Genomic DNA, 22,375 nt, shown 5'->3' with positions numbered 1-22,375 from the left:
CACAGGCAAGAATGAGCCTTGAAAAGCTACAGAGATAAGTTTATAATGCAGTGATGACTCCTTCTATACAATCAAGAGAGCAAAACACACCACAGACGCTTAACTGCAGCAGGCCCTGGGGCATGCTTGTAGCTGTGCGATGCAACCAGGATACATGTTAAAAAACAGAGCAATAATAAAGTAATAATTGTGAAGGGGGAAGAAACCTATCTGATCCACTCTTAAACTGAATTAAAGGCACCACAACAGTGTGCATATAACAGAATCTGACTCAGAGGAAACTGGTCCAGCACTGTAAAAGCAAACCAGCTCCAAGGCAAACTCGAGCACGCGGTGACTCTCTGTCATGCTCTGTAGCAGGTTATCGCCCTGGGTTTCTTCTATGTAGCACAGCGTTGTAGCTCTGTCTGCCTGCATCTCTGTCAGATTGAGAAAGGTGGACTCTCCAGAGAAGTGGCCTAGCTAGTAAGGGTGTATAAATCATCAGTCAAAACCAGGGATGTGTAAGTAACACAGGCCTCTCTGAAGGCACAGCCTGTAGGATAATTTAAGCATGTCTTGATAATGTAGAACTGCAGAGTGGAAAAATCTTCTCAGTGTAACCTGCTGTCAAACTGCATCTGAAGACATTTATACAGAAAGCAGATCAGAAGACTCATGGATCAGCAGCCACGAAGTGGATACACCATCCATCCGTTACTGGCTGGCTACGAGCAAGAGGAGAATAGGTCAGTTTGTGACAACTACCCCAGCAGGTTCAGTCTACATCTTCCTCACCCCTGAAGCAACCCTGTGAAGGGCCATCTGACAGCAATTGAGTTCCATCAGCACAGTTCAGGAAAAATGATCCCAGAAGGTACAAGAGGACATGCTGGGGGGGGCCAGTCGTGTGCTAAAATGGCTACGTTATTTTTGAACAAAAGCTGGTTCACATCCCACCACCTCTTTGAATAAGAAGAACAAGCATTTGACTGGTGGGAGATCTTTGCAGTGCTCCTGGAACTCCCTCCTGCTCCACAGGATGATATGCACAGAAGTCTTTGTTCCTCAAAAAACCCAGGCCATCGCCAACAGGTTTTGTATCAAGAATTAGTTGCTGCTCAGAGAACAGTGGAAGATCTCATAAACTGCAACGTTTGAGACAGGCTGCCAAGGAGACGGAGGTCTGATTTTGGAAGACAGCTGCATCACTAGCAAGGGTCATGCATCTTGGCCTTTCCAGAGAGGAGAACTTGTTGGAGACTCCACCCAGTATGATACAGTGGTATATACCCAGTACAAGAACAGTGAGTTACTAAGGATATGCTCTCTGCCCAGGGGATTTCTTGCCAAAGGAGACAAGACCATTTGCAGCAAAATATGGATAAATATGGATAAAATATGGATTGTGGCCAAATTTGGAAATAATTATGTCTGTTCTGCTCTTATAACATTCCACAACTGGGCAATTGGCCTAATGCCATTTCCATGCAAACCAATTGGAGGTTGGCCATCAGTCTTTCATTTAAATCCACTGAACTGCTGACCTACATCCGATTGAGCAGACAGAAAAGACCCTGTGGCCTACATTATAAACAATTCGATAAAGGCAGTGAAATCAAGACAAAAGATTCTCCTTTGAAACATTTGGCAATCAGCTTGTGCTGAGAATCAAGGCTCCTTGCAACAAGCCCTAGACCCTATAAAATGAAAATTTTTTTAATCTCAGGGGTTAAAAACTGAAAGCTGTGAGACAAATTCATCACTAATGCAGACCCCTTGAGTTCAATAAGCTTAGAGATGGGGTGGCTGCAGCTCACTGCTCCCTGGAAATGCCACAGGCTGCACTTAAACTGTATGGTTGGTGCAGACATGCAAAGAATGGTGAGGGGAGGCACATCCTGGCAAGGGCTCCTGCAGAGTACATCAGTGACACCATGTAAGCCTGATGGGATCATATTTGCTTTCTAGAACCAAGAACGTGACTGAGAGACAGCATCCGTTTCCCAGCACTAAAACCCAGCTAGCCATGATGTAGAAAAGAGGGTTTCTTCTCAGGGTCTAATGAATTTAAACAGATTGCTCAGGTACCTGGATTTACCTAATCTCATCTTTCCTAGCTCTCCTCACGGAAACAGAGCTGGTTCAGCTGCTCTCCAGAGATCTCTGACTGATTCTGGTTATTGAAGGGGTGGAGGTTGGACTTTTCATCTCCTCATCTGCCCCACTGTCTCTGTGCTTGCCTTTGTCATCCTGCTGTTTCCCTCCCTGACCTGTTCTCCACAGTCCCCTCCGCCCGCTCCTTCCCCCACTCTGCCTGCTCCTAGTACAAATGTCAGGCATTCACTCTTGCCTCTTTTCTTTCTGCTTGTGAGACAACAGCAGGGGATGACACAGAGATTAACAGATCCCTCCACCTGAGGGGCTCACCCTGACTGCTGGTGCAGCCAAGGGTCGATTGCATGCAGGATTCCTGTGGCTGACAGTACTTCTGTTATCACTCAAACACATTGTAGCTATCTGGAGCACAGTATTTTCTCTCTAGATTCTGTCTTGTTGCTTATGACAACAGCCTTGTCAGGTAGTTTAGGATCAGGTATGGCAAATCTCACATATTTCTTGTGTAAGAGCTTTCAAGAAAGCAATGCTGTTTTTCCGAGATCTAGCCTTGTTCTGTGCCTACATCCCAGATGCTTTGCATCTCAATGAACGTAGATCAACAAAACAAACCTACTGCAGAAAAATATTATAGAAGATAAATTTGGCATATGTGGTACTGAAACAAAGCATCAGATATGAGTCTGAAAGACGAGAAGGATTTTGACAAATATCTGTGAAAGGAACCACTTTCCTTGCGTATCAGTTGCATTTGAGACAGAAGTTGTCATTAGCTCAGAAAAACCTCACCCATTTACATTTTAAAACCTGGAACTGAATCCTACTTTCATTTATACTTAATGGACATTTTGTCATTCACTGTAAAGAGAAAAGGACATGATCTTTGTAAAAAAATTCTCAAATTATTTTTATTGATAAGCATCACAACATTGGTTTGTGAGGAAAACTTGATCAAAATATCTGAATCTGGCACTTGAATTTCACTGACTGTGTTGACATACAGAAGTGAACTTGTGTGATTACAACAGGATATTGCAAGTCCTCTGAAATATATACAAAAAAACCAGCTGTAGAGGTAAGTTTCGGTGTTCCTAAACCTCAAAAAAACCAAACAAACAACACATTCCCAAATTCTAAGATGCCTTAGAAATGAAAAGGTCTTAAAATAGATGATAATAGAGATTACAGAACATATATGCTACTACCCTGCACAGCTCAGTGTGCAAGAGACTGCTGTAATAGTGCCTATCACATACACAGAGTAAGTACTTTGGACTTTGGAATTTCCTGATGGGTGTTCGGAGCCTCTTGACTCCTGTCGTCACAGAGAGGAGCTGACGCACAAGGAAGGAGGATGATTATGGAAATCAACTCGCCTTTGTCCAATAAATAAATTAGTTCATTAAAACAGAAAAATGGTCTTAACCATTTTGAGGACTTTTCATCTTAAATGTAAAAAGCTCACAAGCCATGCCTCTTAAAGGCAAAATGAATAATTTTGATTTCTTTTCTTAATGGTTTTCTACATTTATTAAAAAAAAATATTTAGTTGCACTGGAAAGCTTTGCTACTGAGGGCACTAGAAATCCTGCTTTCCTGCTGACAGCTGAGGTACTCACACAATACCATCCTCTAGGAGAAGCAAGTATTGTTAGACCTTGGTTTGGCTATTGACTCTGCTGACAAGCTTTACCACCATCAATCTGTACACACACTAAAATACACTTTGCACAGGCTGATGATGAGCTATGTATAAAAATAGGTTGAGGTCAAGTATACACATAGTATTGCCACACTGAAGTCATTAACTTCTACCACTTGGAGGATGTGGTCTAGACCATGGCAGGTAAGGTGGGGCTGTTTTGACATTCATGATCTGGTTGATCCACTGGGTAGCCCTCATATGGCAGGAATGTGAGCCTTCATGTTCATTAGACGCTCCAGATCAGCTGCAAACATGGTCAAGACTCAGAAAGCAGTTCCTTAAAAGAAAAAAACAAGCAAACAAACAAAACCAAGCAAAAAAAACCCAATCGAAACAAACAAAAAAAACACCCTCCCAACAAACACTGTTGAATGGCAACAACCCTATCCTTGCTCAAATAAGCCTAAGCCAAAACACAAAGAACCTATATTCAGATGTAAGAAACTTCTAAAATAACTGCCATTTCATCTGTTTTCTGTAACTACACAGGGTTCTTTGCAGTTAACGCATTCAGGCTTGTTTAAGGACAGTTCTGGACTTTTTAATGGCCTGTGAATCACAAGAGAACGGGCTGCTGATGTAGCAATGCCTTCTCACTTTTGTACTATGACTACATAGTACATAGTACAGGTAGCCAAGGAGATTTGTAAAAAGTAATAACAAACTTGCACTCCAAACAGAAGATCTCTTTGTTCCATCTAAAACATACATTACAATGCTTTATACTTCATGCCACTGCAACTAGTACAGATGGAGACAGTCCTTTCCTTGAGGAGCTGGGAAAAGCTGAAACACCTTTGTTGGATAACCAAAACAAGAGAAACCAGTGCCTGGTCATTCTGCATGCCCAGAGGTCAATGCTAAAGGAGTAGCAATGATGCGGAAGACATGGGATTTGGGATATTTACTAGAGTATCCCAGAGCCTCTGAAAAGCTTTGAGGGGGACCAGTCCTGCAAGGAAACAGAGACCACCACTTAGGGTGCAGATTTGGGGTGGAGTTCAAGGCAACAACCACTCCTCAAAGAAACAAGCATCCACTGCTCATAGATCTGTTTTAGCATCTTTCAACGCCAAAGGACAGTGTAATTTAGTAACAGGTTGCTTTAGTAAGTTCACTCTTTGCTCAGCTGCACCTTTGTTTAACTCAGCTAACAGTAACTGCAGGATTTTTCTTTTAGTAACTGATGTCCATTTAGAAGCCAGCAGAAAGCACATATTATTCATTCAGCTAGCTTTGACAATGCCCACGTTATGAAACGACAGCCACAAAAAATTTTCATGTAAAGCTTTCGAGGTTCATTGGTGAATTCAGTCAGAAAAGCTCTTTCTGCTTGCTAATGCAGTAGTAGGGTTATTTCAGCTATACATGTCTCAGATAAATGCAATTTTACTGAATTAAAAACATGTCAGAGAAACGTGCCAATTCATTTTCATGTCAGGATGGGAAAAAGCCTAAAAGCTCTGTGAAGATGAATTGCAATGGTTTCATAGAATCACAGAATCATAGACTATGCTGAGATGGAAGGGACCCAACAGGATCATCAAGACCAGCTCCTGGCCCTGCACAGAACACATCACACCATGTGCCTGAGACGTTGTGTTGTCCAAGCACTTCTTGAACTCAGACAGGCTTGGTGATGTGACTACTTCCCTGGGGAGCCTCTTCCAGTGCCCAGCCACCCTCTGGGTGAAAAATCTTTTCCTAATATCCAACCTAAATCTCCCCTGACTCAGCTTCATGCCATTTCCTCGAGTCCTGTCACTGGTCCGCTTCCTCTTGTGAGGATGTTGAAAACCACAATGAGGTCTCCCCTCCATCTCCTCTTCTCCAGGCTGAACAGACCAAGTGACCTCAGCCGCTCCTCATACGGTTTCTCCTCCAGAGCCTTCACCATATTTACTGCCCTCCTTTGGATGCTCTCTAATGGCTTAATGTCTTTTTTCATATTGTAGTGCCCAAAATATTCAAGGTGAGGCTGCCCCAGTGCAGAGCAGAGCAGGACAATCCCCTCCCTCACCCGGCTGGCGATGCTTTGCCTGATGCCTCCCAGGTTGGCCCTCCTGGCTGCCAGGGCATTGCTGACTGATATTCAATTTGCCTCTGACCAGGACCCTCAGGTCCCTTTCCACAGCGCTGCTTTCCAGCATCTCATTTCTCATTCCCCAGTCTGCCTGTACATCTAGGGCTGCCCCATCCCAAGTGCAGAATCCGACACTTACCCTCGTTAAACTTCATATGGCTGGTGATCGCCCAGTCCTCTAATTTGTCAGGGTCTCCAAAGATGATTTTAAATTAGTTTTATGGATAATTTCAATTCTTTAATGTCTGATTCAATTGTAAATTAAAAAAAAAAAAAATCAAGCAGGATAATTTCTTGACTATCTAGTTTCTGCTCAGCAGCGTTGCCAGATACAGCATAGAAGGAAGCAAACTGCTTGAAGTTTGGAGATTTATCTAGTCTTTGGTTAGAGCAACTTTCTTCCCCACCGAGTGGGGAAGGCAGAAATATCTTGCACTGCCAGGAGCCATGTTGTACTATATGTATTTTTGAAATAAAAAAGAAAAAGAGCTGCACTATCCACTACTAACAGCCCAACATATTTCAGAAGATATTCTGCACCACACTACACAATATATGGTACAGCTTATAGTATAACTAAAATCTACATTCAGGAACCATGTTGTAAACTTCAAAATGAAAAATTAAAAGCTAAATTTTTTTCCCTGTAAATATTACATACTCAATTTTTTGAGAATTATGAATTATTAAGTTTTATGGAGGACATGATGTAGACCATAACAAGTTACCCCTGCCATCCTAAATTCCCAACCCAGGAGGAGTGTCTGAGTCTCCAGACCACGCAGGTTTTTGGGAGAGCCTTTCTGAATCATCTTGACACACCACGAGACCTTTTTCCATCTGAGACTTCTGGGAAGGCTGCGCCCTCTCCTGGCAGTTCAGGACTCAGTAGCAGCGATTGATAAAGCTGCTCTGCCGCAGCCAACAAGTCAAGGCTCAACCTCGGAGTTACTAAGACCAGAACTGCTCGATTTAAAACCTCTATTGCACCACGCAGAAGGGCTTCCTTGAGATGAGTTATAGTAAAATTGAGATGGGTCTATTGAAATTACGACTTTTTTTCACCATGCTGTAAGGAAATAAATGGCCTGGAAGTACACGCTTTAAAAACACCTCACCATATGTTTGAAAATGGATAAAATACCATGCTAGAATCATCTCCAAATAAGACACAGTGTTTACAATCCATGCAATTCTATAAAGGAAAGTTTCATATGTTAAAAATATAACCTTGAAATTAGTGTTGTAAGCCATGAATTCCATTTCACAGAACTAATACATAATAGGGCTAATGCTATTATAAAGAGTCAGTCTGCCTTCTCAAGCAAATGTAATCTCCCTGAACCAGCAAAGCTTATGGAGGAATGACTAAAGAAATCCCACACATCTTTTCAATCATTCACACTATGTCTAAGTGAATATCACTTTCTTTTTTTTATATATGAAATGTTTACCTCTTGTCTGATCCTACATTCAAGTTAAATGAATTTTATGTATTCATAACTGCATATTGATTAAAGCTTCAGGTCCTAGAACATTCTAAATACTACTGAGAAAGATAGAAAAGAAAATTTTCCTCTGGTTAGACTGGCAGGGACTATTTGGAGGGATTTTCTGCCTTTCTTTGTAGCTTAGGATATGAGCCACTTCCGCAAATCATGTGGGAATTTTACTTTAAAAATTTCCTTCTACTCTAGAACCTAATTACTGACACTGTTGATCTTTCTGGCCCTCTTTCTGAGGCACATGATTGTGCTTGTGGTTTTGGACTTTTGCACATGGGCTTTACTATTTTTTTTTTAGGTGCTAGTGTTGTAAAAAGTGGAATATGTGGAATTTTCTTAAGAAAGGATGTTCTTTGATGTTTGATCTTTGTATACTTTCAAGCCTAATCAACAAGAAGGGAGACTTAATCCGTTAAACAGATCACAGCTAACAAGTAAGCTCTAAGTGATGTCCAGGTGTTAGAAAAACTAATTACTTGCGGGTAGAATCGCCTTGTTAAGGTTTAGGTTTGGATATGCTTCAACAATCTCAGACCTAGAGGGAGGTTAACAAAGCCTGGGAAGGAGGATGTACCACTGATAGCAGACACAAAGAACGCAAGATTTGGGGGCCACAAGGACATTTGGCAGAAGTCCCAAGATAAGGAAGAAACTAATAAAGCCAACTCAGCAACTGTGCTGGATCAGCTCTGACAGGGTAAAAGGTAATTCTGGCAGGGGCAGATCATGACCACAACTCGGAGACCACTGATCCAAGAAACACACCAACCCCAAAAAAGAGAAAGACTGAGCATGTGGATTAAATAGCCTGAGAAGCTAAAGAGTCATTAATCAATAGAAGACAGAGCACTAATTAATAAGAGAACATATATCCAATGAACACTAATTCCCTTTTTTGGTAAAATGTATAAATAGTAAAAAGTTTTGATAGTTGGCGTGCTTGATTTGTGGAACGCCAGCGAGCACCCAGGCTTGCACAACTCCAAAATAAGTAATCAATCAAGTCTCTGTCTAGTGTGTAATTATTGGCTTTTTGCACACCAGGTAATGAATCTGATTTTTCTGGAAACACGAGGGTTCGTGTTGCTGTCTGTGGAGTCTACGGGCAGCGTGTTATTCCGTATGATCATTCAAATGATTGATACAGCAGCTGTAAAAGAGAAGGTAATTATTATTTTACCTCCTCTAATTATATTATTTACAATAGGGTGATTAACACTCATAGCCAATGACCACCAATTAAACACAGCTGGAATGGAAAATGATTCTTCGTGGGCTAGCACCACACACTGAGGTATACTTTGGGACCCTGGAACTTCACGGCTACTGCCAGATATCCAAAAAAAAGCTCTAGTTTGTCTGTTGCTTTACAACAAATTATTTAACTGCTTTTACAGGATCTTCTCTGTACCTTTACAGTTTGTAAAACACATTGTTGTACACTGGTTGAAGGTCAAAGACTGCTAAATTACCTTCTTTCCTATTCCCCCATGCTTCTCCTTCTGTCCTGCCAGGTCAGCACAAGCTTTACTCTTGTGTTTCTGACGCTAAGATGGAAAAAAAGGGAACAGCCACCAGGCGGCGAAATAATAGAGAATTAATCATACAGCCTTGTTAATAGTCACCCATGAGTATGTTCAGCTATTGTAACAGGATTCCTAACGTCACAGAAACACTGCATTAACAATATAATTCCCCCATGCTTCACAAAAGCCTTCTACTGCTTATTAAATTATTGCATTAATTGTAATTACTCTTAAAGGCATTTTTATTCCACAAACCTATCTCAAACGTGAAAAGTTCTGCAAATGGCCTTCCCTCAGCCAAACTACTGAGTACTTAAATACCTGGTGGGGGGGTGTGTGTGTGTAGATACGGCCTCTGGAGGAAGCAAGGAGGAGGCTCGGGGGTGACCTTATTGTTCTCCACAGCTACCTGACAGGAGGTTGTAGCCAGGTGGGGATCGGCCTCTTCTCCCAGGCAACCAGTGACAGGACAAGAGGACACAGTCTTAAGCTGTGCCAAGGGAGGTTTAGGTTGGACATCAAGAAGAATTTCTTCACAGAAAGGGTGATTAGACACTGGAATGGGATGCCCAGGGAGGTGGTGGAGTCACCGCCCCTGGAGGTGTTTGAGGAAAGAAAGGCTGGACATGTCACTCAGTGCCATGGCCTAGTTGACACAGTGGTGTTCTGTCACAGGTTGCACTCGGTGATTTCAGAGGCCTTTTCCCACCTAATTAATTCCGTGATTCTTCAACAAACCTTTGATATCACGCTCCACTCGCTGTTTTATTATCGCGATTCGCCAGCGCGTTGGAACCGCCGTGCGGAGCTCAGTTAACCACGGCCGAGGGATAAATGGCAGGCTCTGCACGTTGTGGTTCTAAATTTTAACACGCGCCTGCTCGCGGTCGGAACCAGGCGGCCTTTAAGGTCCTTTTCCACCCAATCCGCTCTGGGACCCCGTGTGCTCCAAGACAGAGCACAGGGCACACAGGGCACACAAAACACACAGACACACACAGCACGCTCGTTTCATTCGTTTATTTGCAGCACTGGCTGCCCTCGCTGTCCCCGCTCGCCGGCCCGGCCGGACGTGACGCGGCGCGGGGGCGGCGGCGCGGGGAGCGCCGGGAGGCCGGGGGGCGGTGGCGGGGCAGGAGGCGGCGGCCGGAGGGGGCCGGGCCGCAGCGACGCGGTTCCTGTCGCCCACAGCGGCTCCCCCTCCATGGCGGTTGCCGCGGGAGGCCGCAGATAACCGGCCGCGGCCCCCTCTCCTCTCCCCTTCCTTCCCTGTCCCCCCCCCTTCCCTGTCCCCCTCCCCGCCCGCAGCCATGCCCGCCCGGGCCCCGCCGCCCCTCGCGCAGCCCGCAGGTAAGAGACGGTGACGGGGCGGCTCGTCCGCTCCGGGCCTGGCCGGGAAAGGGCAGCGGGAACCCTCGGCGGGGCTGCGGCGGCCGGGGCCTGGCGGGGCAGCGCCGTCCTTTTCCCCTTCGCCCTCGGGGGAGGGCGGCGGGGCCGGGCCGGGCCCCGCGGGGCCGGGCAGGGCAGAGCAGGGGGGAGCCCCGCGGGTCCCCCTCGCTGAGGCGCCGCTCCCTCGGCTCGTCCCGGCTTTGTCCTTCGGCGGGGCCCCAGCGCAGGGTGCCCCGCGGTGTCCTGGGGTTCAGCTGAGAGAGGGAGAGAGGAATCAGGGATATGTGGTACAGTAAGTTAACCTGTCCTGTGTGCTCGGCTTTTCCTGAAGACCTTTCTCTTTTAAAGCATGTCAGTCGCTAAATGCTTCTGGAGGTAACTCTGCTTCAACGTGTCATCATAATTATGATTTTTATTTTTTTTTTAAGAAGCAATATCATTCTAAAATGGGGTAGTTACTCAAATGCCTATTAGGTCCTGACGCTTCAGTTTACCATTATAAGTGTCTATTTGATGAACCAAAATATTTTTTTTTTTCCTTAGAGAAGACAATGCCTTAAAAAAAAAAGGGTTAAACCCTGGGATTCCTTCGAGGTGTCAGTAAATTGGCCTCACGATGGTGACAGCCCCTTCCTCCCAGCTTCAGCACAGAAACTGAAACCTTCAGGAGTTTAATGCTCCTTTAACAAACATCTGTTCGTAAACAGAGTGAGTAGAGGAGCATTGTTGACAGGAGCTGCACTGCGTCGGTCGTGTGAGTTTAGTTTCCATGCGTGATTTACAGCCCATCGTGCTTCATTAGGAATAATTTTTCAGCTGTTGAGTCCATGGCAAAGTGAGTTTGATGGATGCTGCTTTTTAACTGGACCGGTCCTTGGAGACTGAACAAAATTAAAAGTATTTCCTCCTTGTGTTATTCTCTGGACATATGAACTAGACTTGGAAAGCTAATTAGCCTACTTTAAGCATGAAAATGCTCAGTTGTGTTGTCAGCACAGAAGTTGGCAGCTAACGCATGGGTAGTGGTTCCTGCTCCTGAAGTTGGAGCTGTACCTGGAGAAATACAACATTAATTGTGAGACCCTGGGGAAGAGGTGAAGTAGCTGTGACTACTGAGGGGTTGTGGGTTTTTTGAAACAGTCATATCAGTGAAAAAAAGTAGCCTAAATGTGAAAATATGAGACTTTAAGCTTAAAAATATGAAGTGATGCAGAGAAACTAATGTGGCTATGGTGTTTTCATTCCACATGATATTTGCATGAAGTACACATTGTATGACCTTCTAAGGCAGTGTGAAAGTATGACCTCTTCCTTTTACTTCCTTAATTTGTTTATAAGTAAGCAATTGAAGGAGCTCAGCATCAGTTTGGTTTTATTCTTTTATGTATTTTAGTTTTGTCCAGGTCACGGTTTTGTTTAGCAAAGGATTTAATAGGCTGTAAAATTTTGAGTTATACACAGTTAAGTAATTCTGTTGATGAAAGCAATGTGATCTTACATTTCTACTTGAAAAATTTCCTCTAATAACTTATTGAGCATTTTAACATCTTAATTGCATCGAGTAATATTCTGAAACTTTCAGTACTTCGCAAAGACTTGTCTTTCACGGTGGAAAAAATACAACAGCTTAGATGGACTTCAGTCAACTCTTTGCCCTTTCCTCTTGAAATATTCATGGAGCTCTCCTTGCAGATCTGTGCTGGTATCAGTTGGAAACCTAGTGGTGAAGAAACTGATGCTTGGTCTGGTTGTTTTTCACTGTACTCAGAGACATAATCTTCCTTCAGATCCTCATTATCTTTTTCGACAGAATGTTCATTCCTTTCTGTGCTATTTTGCTGTTTGACAACTTAAACTACTTCTTTGTGAGTGTTTCAGCACAGTGACACACTAACCCTTTCACAAGGATTCAAAATATTTAGAACTTTTCTGGATAGTCCTCTTAAGAGCAGTGGCTTAGATCCTACTCGTTCCCAGGTGTCAGAAATTTTGTCTGTGAGGTTTTTTTTTGTTTGTGCAAAAAACCACACTGTGTGAGCTGCTGCTGTTGCACACACAAAAAAGTCTTGAAATGTGCCTTGTTTGAAAACTGACAGTCTCATTTTCAGCAGACTTTCTTTAAAGCTGATGTCTTTAGCAATTAAAATTTTCAACTGATTTCAGTTCAAGGAGTGTTTCTGTATTGGTGCCATTTGCAAGGTGATCTAATGAGTCTACTTCTGTAAGGCAAATAATTTGGATTTTGCAAATCCAAGAGCCCTGTTTTGGGAGAGCCACAAGGAAGGGCAAATCCTGTCGTCACCTTAGTATGTTTGAAAGTTGGTACCAGGGTGAAGGAAATGTGAAACCTTGAGTTCATGTGTCTTTTGAAAAGTGATGAAAAATAGATTTTATTCTTTGGAGTATTAGGTGTCCTGCCTGTATTGTGTTTTTAATATGATGTAATGTCTGTAGGTGGGATAAATGATGAATAATGTAAGGCTGTTCACTGAAAAACAAGCAAAAGTTCTCAGTAATGGAAAGAAGACCGATGTGGTTGTTCTCCCTATGCAGTTGTATTTCCTCTGCCACGCCATAGGAGAACCTTTCACATAAGAGTGCACCTCTGGGCAGTTGTAATTTACTCTTTACTGTAGTCTGTGTGAAGTTTGAAAGGCTTATATGTGGTGGAGAACACACTGCTCTGTAAATTAAGTCTCTGGGAACAGTTGACCTTAGGTAATCTAGTTCTAATACTTTTTAATCTAGCATCTTTTTATCTTAATTTAGAACAGGTTCCCAGCTAGCATGTTTGAGGGTAACATCCAGAAATAGATTTTCTCAGTGAGTTGACCACCTGTTTTAAAAGGAATTTAAGAAATCATAGGAATGAAAACATCTCAGCTATGTGTTACTTACGACATCTGTCTTTACACATCGTAGGGCTGTGTACTCTACATTGGACACAAATATTGCATTCCTGCAGAGCCAGATTTTAAACCTGATTGACTTTCCCAGCCAGTTGTGTTTGCCTATAGGATTTTAAAATATGTCTGGTTGCAGATTTAACTGAAGGCAGTGCCTTCATCTGCAGCTGATAAAGCACATCAGTAGATTTTGAGATGAGACATTTTTTTGCTTGTATTAACTTTACAAAGATAACCTGGTCTTTTAGGTTTGGGAAGCAATGCTCTTCTTGGTTAAAAGAGTCTAATGAACCGGCACAACATCTAGATTGATATTTTCCTAACGTTCCTCTGATTCCACAGCTAAGTTAAAATGGAATAGGGAGAACTGAAGCAGCACAACTACTTGAAAGTATGTGTTTGATTGCTTCTTTGTATAGCCTAAAAAGGAGATCTTCCTTTAAAAGGAAGATAGCTATATCCAAGATCTGTTTAAATGCCACATTTTTGCCACCTAACATTGTTCTGTCAGTGATGAGAGGAAGAGGAGCACTGTCAAAGAGGTTTGGATATTGTCTAGGCTGGGTTGTCTGGGGGTGCCAGCCTCTGGAGGGCAGAAGGACAGGAAGAATAAGTGCCTGATTCCTGGTGTCAGCCTCCCAGGTTTTGTTACTTTAATGTTTGTTGTACATACAACACTTTGTGATGAAGGTGTCTCGCATATTCGGTGTTTGTTGAAACCACAGTGATGTACAGTGGTATTGATTTAATTCCAAATGTTGGGTAATGAGAAGTAGGGCTTGGAGACGTTTGCCTTACTGAAACTGGAGAACATTGTTTTCTTCAACCCTGTATATGTCCAAGGAAAAAGAAGAGTGCTCTGAAACTCCTGCTTTGGGTAATGGACCTCCTGGCTGTAACAGCATCAGGTTCAAAATCGAAAACATTGATTTCTTGGAGGCTTTATGAAGTAAACATTTTCTTGCTGTATTTTGTTTGCTGGTAACTAATTCCAAAAATAAAAGTAAGCTTATTAAACCAATGTAAGAACATATTGACTTCAGCCTGGACAAAGACTCTCCCTCTAGAGTGGATTTGGATTGTAGAAATGCTGTTTTAGCAGACAGACTCTCCTCATTTACAACCACCATTCTAGAAATAGGTTCTCAGGTGCGGAAAGACTGTGTGAATATGTTTTCCTTTGTTCATAAGCCAAAGAAAAGGCAGAGTGTTAACAGAAGAGGACAGCTTTTCCTACTGGAAGCCAACATTGTGCTGTAATAAGTTTAAATCTGGTCCTTGCTGTGGTATTTTTGGCATCTGCTTGAGGAACTCCCTTGCAGTAAGAGTTAAATGTTCTTGGAAAGATCAGATGCTGGCAGCTGATGACTTGAATCCATCTCTTGCCATTGCAAGGCTTTTACTGTAGGGTATTTCAGTAATGTTGTTGTCATTTCTGTCATGGAGGTCTTGATGGTGCCATGTCTGATTGTTGTGTTTTCTGTGTGTTTTAAGGGGATGGGTTGCTTAACTCAGCTTTGTTTTCAGAATAACCCGCAGCTGAGAAGTTACTCATTGCTTCGCTTCCTCTTAAGGTAAAGGGAACATTCTGCTCTGCGAGGGGTTTCTTCCTTTGAATTTACACGCCTCACGTATTTCTTTAGAGACACTCTTTGTGGCCTCCTGATTTTTTAGGTCTTATGTAAGAGCCAAACTTGCTGTTTCAGGTTTTGCCCCAGAAGATAGGCAGCAAAGGAACTATTTATACCTGCTTTTGTGTAGTGTAATTACATTGTTCCCTTTGCTGCCCTGTCTTTGTTAGACTGTTACTGTTACTCTGTAAAAAGATAGTGAACAAGGATGTGGTCTGTGTATGAGGAAAGCAGATATTGTTCCCTATTTACTGCAAACAAATAATAAGATACTCTGGCTTCATTGTAAATGTTTTGGAAACCTAGTTAGTGACCATAAAAGAAGAGTGTGCATTTCCTTTTTCCAATTCCTTGCCCTATCAAAACTTAAGTCAACTACTTCTCGTTTCTAGCATTACTGATTTCTCTTTTCTCTCTTGAGTGTTTTAAATTAACCTGAGTTACATTCTTAAATGCTTGTGACTTGAGAAAAAAGGTTTGAACCAGAGGCTGCAGTATCAAAATTGAATCTTAATAAATTAATCAGCAATTTTTTTTCTTTTGAGTAAAATGTCAATATATAAGTGTATTGGTGGATTGCACTTATAGTGACTTTTAACAGTGGTGAAATTTGTTTCAGAAATTCCTTCATAATGAACATTAGAGTGTGAATGCAAAGAAAGACATGGACACAAAAAGTTAACTATTGTTTCTAGTTTAAAAAAAAAAAAACCAACAAAAAAAATAGGTAAAAAGACAGAAAGGCAGAAAATGGCACCTGAAAGAGAATACAATTCTTTAATAATTTTTTTTTTGAAACGGCTGGGACAACTGGATGTCATGAGCAATTGATGGAAATCCATCTTCAGTCTAATAGTAAACTCTTGAGATCTGCAAGTGTTGCTGACCCTTGTCAACATAAATCTGTAATGGTGACTAAAGTAATCCACTCTAAACATGAACACTTTAACTGTGCCAGATTCTTCACCTCAGGGTGTAAGGTTTGATGCCAGAAACCTGAGATGTTGCATATTAGAAATCACAGAAGTTATGTATGTTGTGCTCTGTTATGTAAGTAAAAACTGTTGTAATTTCCTTCAAATAGGAGTCCTTATTATATAGCATGCTGAAAAATTGGTGGCTTCCAGTTGTTTTAAAAGTACATGTTTCAAGAATGTTTAAATGAACAGATAAGTGCAATAAGTGCATGTGAACTTCATATCTGACTTTTAAATTTGGGAGCCAGTTCCCTGAAAACTACGGGGAAGATAAATAATCCACATTATTGGTCATAGATTTGTTCAAATTCTACTTTGGGTTAAACCATGTTTTGTGTTCATCACTTGAAATACCAGGTTTAAAAAAATTATATAGCCTAATATCTTGACCAAGAATGTCTGAGCTGGGTATAAAGTACTACAAAAGATGAAGCCACTGTTCCAGCTCTGTTTGAGATTCCAGACAAAGCAGGGATTAACTAAATGAATTAAGGAACAAAGTCGTTGTTCTGTCAGACCTGTGGGCTTTCACTATGGTATTGTTTCACATAACAAATTTGAATTCAAGTTTGATAACAAATTTCGTTTATAGTTGGCAGATAGAACACTTTTGGTAGTCGAGAAAGGGGACTATAATTAAATTCTTTCTGAAGAAAACTACATTAAGGCTATAAAATTCCCGTGCTGTTTTATATTGTGAGGAGATTTGGGATTATGCACAGCTTATAAATTTATCACTAATTAGTCAAGAGGAGGGGGAATACTAGTATGACTTTTTTTCCTTCTCTTACAGTTTGAGTATGTTTGAGTTCTATAAACAACAATTAAATTGTGTTAACATAACAACCTTACACTCATTTCTAATACAGGTTCATACATTTTGGAGCTCTTCATGTTTGGCTTTTAAAATGCAGCTGTAACATAAGTGGAAATAGTTGACATTTGAAGAAAAATATACACAAGTCCAAACAATTGGTTATAAGTTGATTCTTGTGGTTAAACTGATTAAACACTTAGCAGACTTTCAAACCTATGATCAGATTTTTAAATGCACAATTAATGTTCCTTGCAGATCCTGTTTTGGCAACTGTTACCGAAACATATCTGGAGCATTGTGCTGCTGGACTGCTGCTGTGTAAATGATCCCTGTGATCTCTTAAAAGTGCTTTGAAATGAAAAATTGAAGGAAGTTTCTTCTGCTGTATGGCAGAAGTTACAGGAGAGAAAATTTTTAAGTGGTCAGAGATCTTCCTACATGTTCAATTGGGCTTTGTCAGGCTGCTTCAGCCCCCATGCAGTCTCTCTCAGTTATCTTTGTCCTGTGCTTGTCCTTATTATTCTTGTTCCTTGTCTCCCCTTTTTTCTGATAACTGGAAAGAAAAGGAGTCTTACAGGTAAAATCCCTTTGATTGTGGTGCTTGCTGCTCTCCCATTATTCAGTTTGTTTTCTGAAAACTGCACATTGGGGTTATTTTAGATCATCCTTGCTTCTAAGGATTTTCTCAACTCTCTTATCGTTTATTTTTGGCTGAGGTTAAAATACACAGTAAACGGCCAACAAAAAAGTGGGTAGAGTTGTTATGATGGATAGTGTATGGATGTATGGCCAGTGTAGGGTAAGAATTTTTTTTTTATTATTATTTTTGCACGAGATCCTCTGTTGTCAGGTGGTGAAGTAGTTACTAATACAGACCTAAATGTGATATTTCAAATAACTTGAGTGAAAACCGACTTAGACAAGCCTGTAAGTCTGCAAAGACTTCAAACACACATGCTTTTTGGTGAACCATACGGTCAAATTTTTCTTTTAATGGGAAAGTTCAGAGGTTTTTTCCAAGGCCTCTGATTCACAGTGTTGGGATATGTCTTTGGGATACAAGAAAAAAACTTAGGCTTAGTTGCTTAGTCTGAGTCATGGTGACTGCCATTTTTTAATTTAGTTTAAGTAATGTTGGGCTATTGATGCATAAATTAAGAGGCTCATCAGCATCCTCCTGCATCTAATTCCTATCCAAAAAACTGTGCTACTGTGTGGAGACCACTGAGCTGGTGTTGTCTTTTAGCCAAACAAAAGCATTGTGGCTGATCAAAGTATTTTCCAAGAATTATAGAAAAACTTTATGCTGTAGGAATACAATGTGGATTTGTTTTATTACTGAACCAGCAGAACTATACTTTGATGTCATTGTCTATGTACAGAGCTGTAAGTTTATATATTTGCCAGTTAGAAACAAATTTAAGGTTGCTTCTGTTTTCTGCTTTTTATATATATAGTATATAATATATATAATACTTTGGTGTTGAACTTATGTCTTTATATCTTACACTGCACTAAAAGCTTCAAGAATGGGTCTTGTGGACTTCAGAAATCTTGGTTTCAAGACCAAATGTGTTAGCTTCCTAGCTTTAACTTGGGCTGTCCTTGAAGAAATGTTGAGTATTATTTTGTTTGTTTCAAGAACTAGTTTCTTGCCTTTACCATCTCTTCAGATTTTGTCATATGGGATAAAATGATAAATATTCTGTCAACTGAATTTTCAAATAGGTGTAACAGCTCTTACTAAATTTCAGAAAGTTTAATAATAAATTTTTGCTATTGCCTACTGAGATTCAACTGGAGATTCAAATTTAAATACAAGGGATGATTTGTTGTAGTCAAATAAACCCATCCTTTCCTTTTCCAGGAACTGAAGGTGGGAAGAGTGAGTCCCATGGATGCAATTTTCTGTTCTTTCTCCTGAATCTGTCTTGTTACTAAAAAGCTGTTGATTGATGATCCCAGTAGCCATGAATTCCAGACACAATGCCACTCACTGGTCAACCAGCTCCCCTATAACTTTAAGTAGTGCTATCCCTGAGATAACGGGCCTTAAGATGGGCACAGAAAATAGGAACCAATATCTACCTGACTGGTGTCTTTTCTGCAAAAGAGCCAATAGAGCACTTCCACCTCCCAGGGCATAGCCTGTGGATCTGCTTCTGCAGTGAAACATTCAGAAAGCAACTGTAGTCTGGATATCCTGGGTGTTTAATCCCGGTGTTGATGGTTGACCTCAGTAAATTTGGATATAAAGAAGGAATTACTGCTGTGATAGTGACAAAGACGAAATGCTGTTATGGTATTTAGTGAAGTGAAACCCCAGAAGCTCGGAAACTGAACAGATTGGAGTAATCTGTCTGTGAACATAAAGTCACACTTCTACAAACATCTCGGGAAGGATCTTTATCTCCATGTAGGACATTAAACAGCAATTGCTAGACCATGATGTAGAAGGGAGAGTGCTCCTGGGAGATGAGGCCTCTCAGATAAGAGAGCAGAAGCTCTTCTCTCAAATACCTTGTTAAGCAGCTGGTGCTGAGTAAGCCTATGTGGGAGCTTGTTGACAACTTAGGCTTTATTCTAAACAAAATTCCTTTGCAGTTCTCTTCAGTTTGCATGTTATGTTACAAATTACTTCAGGGTTTCATCTGATAAGCATGACGTTCTTTTGGAACTGCAAAATACCCTTTTAAAAAGAAATTGTAGGTATGTTAGTCACCTTAAGGACGCCAGAGTTTCTTGGCAAATATCCAGAGTTGTTTGGCTCAAGTGCTTGGTATTTTATGCTCAAGGAGAACTGCAGAGCTTCGTTTGTTGTTCTTTTACCCTTTGTATGCTGCTCTTAGGGTGTGTTCAGGAAGTCATTTGCCAAAGATGCTGGACTTAGGGATCATGGTTTACCTGTGTTTCAGACATGGTATTATAAAGTCTGCGCTTATTCTGGTGGTTAGAAATTCAAATATTTGCTAATATGTATAGGCTGTTTCCACTCTTTTTCTGTAGATAAGGCTTAATGTGTTGTCACAGTTCATTCGTGAGAAGTTTTTTTGAAATGGAAAGAGCTTGGTCGTAGCTCTCCCTTTTAGGGTTTTAAGGTATGAACTAGTTCAGTGATATGTGCAGTTGTGGGTCTATACCTACTAGTAGTCACTGTTTCATTAATTGTACACAACATTGAAGAAGTCAGATCATTCTTTAGGAAAGAAAATTTTCCATAAACATCTTGCTTGTTCCTGTAGTGGTTTGCAATGTTAAGGGAGTCCTTAATCTGTTTCTATCTAGGCCATGGGAATACTTTCTTCTTTTTTTCTTTTTCCTCTGTGATTTGGTGATTTGTGTTTAAATATTTTATGTATAATTGTGCTCAGTTCTCCTTTTGAAAATAAGCTTTGATGAAGTGTGTTTGGCTCTAGGCTTTACTGGTGTTCACAATGGCATCTCTCAACTGGCTCCTAAGACAGAAGCAGGCTGGTGGCAGCAGCTGTGGAGGCAGCACAGAGTTGCAAAGAACAGGGAAACCAAACAGAAACCAAAGAATTGGTAGAAAGAAACTTAAACAATAGGGCAGCAGAACTGATGAATTAAAACTGAGTTTAGTTGTGTCAGTGTGTTGCACAACAGATCGAGACAATGATTTCAGCCCTACCAGCTGAGAATTGGCTCATATAGTAGTTTACAAGAGCCTTGAACAGTCCCTGTGCCTTCTAAAACAAGTGGATTTGGGGACTGTTTCTTTCAGATATCCAATACAGACATTGACCTATACTCACACTTTTAAAATAAGGCACGAAACTGTAAAAATAAAGTGTATAAGAATACCAAAGCTGTCCAAATTCTGATATACTTCTGTTTTTCCCTGTTACAGAAATACAGTAAGGTTGAAGCAGAACTAAACAATGGAACCAGACATTATTCGAATGTACTCCTCATCCCCTCCACCACTGGACAACGGAGCCGATGATGACGATGAAGATGAATTTGGAGGGTTTTCTGGTGTGAGCACTGCTGGTGTGGCTTTTGCTGATTTTGATGCACCTGACTACAGTCATCCAAAGGAAGAGTTTATACCCACGAACCACTTCATCCCGCTTCATGATTATTCCGACAACGTAGCTGGCATTGCAACTTTCACATCTGTTAAAAATGTTAAAGACTGCGCTGCAGAGCTTCCTACTCGTGCTAAGGAACTTTCTGATATGTCAGCTACTAGTACTATCAAAGAAAAATCTAAGCTTAGAACTTCAGGTACTGCTTTAGAAGACGTAAACAGAAGGGGGGAACAAAGAGACAACACTGGAAAATCGGAGGGTTTTTCTTCTCGTCCAGTTAGAACTGGTGTAACAGTTGAGAGCCAGGATGAGCAAATAGATGCTTGTAATGGTGAGAAACTTCCATGTCTAGAGATTCTAACAAACGGATTTGCAGCATCAGACCCTGTAAATCCTCAGGGAACAGAAGATCTAGACAGTATCGGTGACTCAAAGGGACTGAAAACTGTTAGCACCCATAGTACTGAGCAAAATTTGAACTCAATGCCTAGCTCAGGTGAAGACTTTGCAGATTTTGCTACATTCTCAAACAAAAACCCAATCCATTTAGAGGGAACAGGGCCTACAATATGCAGTGTTCTTAGTGGAAGAGACTCACTGAGCATTCAGGAGAACAACAGAATAAACAGAGTAACTTGTACTGAAGAAGAGGTTTGCATTTCAGAAGTGAGTTGTGAGCAGGGTCCCTCAGCACTGGAAGATAATGAATTTGCTGTTTCTAGTACGTCTCAAACAACTGGAAGTTCAATATGCACTACTGAAAATGGAGAGCACAGTGGGAGGAGAAGACAACATCGCACAGAGAATGGCAAAGATTTTCATAGGCCTGATGGTTCTTCAGAAGCAGCAGACATCAAGGTTGATAAGATCCAAAGCCTAAGCTGTGATCCTGCAGGAGAAAAATCGGGTGATTCTGAAGATCTTAAGAATGGTGGAAGTAGTACTGAAGTTGAAGCTTGCAGTGACACACATGAAGATGTTTTTGGTGACTTTGGTTCAGTCAGCAGTGTGTCTCCCACCTTCAGGAACGCTCAAGAATCAGTAAATGATCTAGATTTGGAAAGAACTGCTGAACAGCCTGCACATATTAGCAAACCTAATGTTGAATTTGGTGAATTCAGGGACACAAGTACTGTTTCTCAGCAGCCGGCAAGTTTGGATCAAGCTGAACTAAAGCAGGCTGCTGACACTTTAGAATGTGATACTACCAGTAAAACTTCTGGCTTAGACTTCCAGCATACTACTGAGGTAGAAAATGGTGATGATAGTGAGTTTGGAGACTTTGATTCAGTGCCAAAACCTCAAGATGAGAGTGTTGCTTTCCAGGACTCTGACGACTTTGCGGACTTCAGTTCAGCAGGTTGTAACCAGGCTACGGACTGGAATGCTTTTGAAGATGAACAAAGAGACAGCTGTTCTTGGGCTGCCTTTGGAGAGGAACAAGCTGGTGAATCTCATCACAGAAAAGAGACATGGCAGTCACATAGGACAGAAGCACCTGCCAGGAGTGATGGTCCAGTATTACACAAGACTGACAGTTTTGCTTTAGCATCTTCCCAAGGAACTATCAGTAAGCAATCTCAAGAGCTAACACCTTCAGTTCAGGTAAGGGTGTCCTTGATTTTGCTCGGCCTTGTTCTGTTCTTGTGCATACAGCCCTTCCTGGTTCCTACTTCTGCATACAACA

General features: G+C 41.3%; 1 protein-coding gene across 3 annotated transcripts in view; it reads left to right on the top strand.

Moving 5' to 3' along the window:
- Positions 1-10,224: 10,224 nt before the first annotated feature.
- AFTPH (aftiphilin) overlaps positions 10,225-22,375 on the top strand; it is a 43,802-nt gene continuing 31,651 nt past the window's right edge. For 2 of the 3 annotated variants that reach the window (XM_027711167.2, XM_027711021.2), the window contains exons 1-2: positions 10,225-10,266; positions 20,505-22,293. In XM_027711167.2, coding sequence (XP_027566968.1) covers positions 20,536-22,293 — 1,758 coding nt within the window. In that variant the 5' untranslated portion in view covers positions 10,225-10,266; positions 20,505-20,535. Of the gene's footprint in view, positions 10,267-10,861; positions 11,014-20,504; positions 22,294-22,375 lie in introns of those variants that run through there. The other variant, XM_027711096.2, reaches the window with a different exon arrangement.

This window comes from Pipra filicauda, unplaced genomic scaffold (genome assembly GCF_003945595.2).
Source record: "Pipra filicauda isolate LSUMZ 115617 unplaced genomic scaffold, ASM394559v2 scaffold109_size3271384_pilon, whole genome shotgun sequence".
In the NCBI taxonomy this organism is placed as follows: Eukaryota; Metazoa; Chordata; class Aves; order Passeriformes; family Pipridae; genus Pipra; species Pipra filicauda.
Note: the sequence above shows the minus strand (reverse complement) of the source record. Positions and strands in the feature narration are given on the sequence as shown.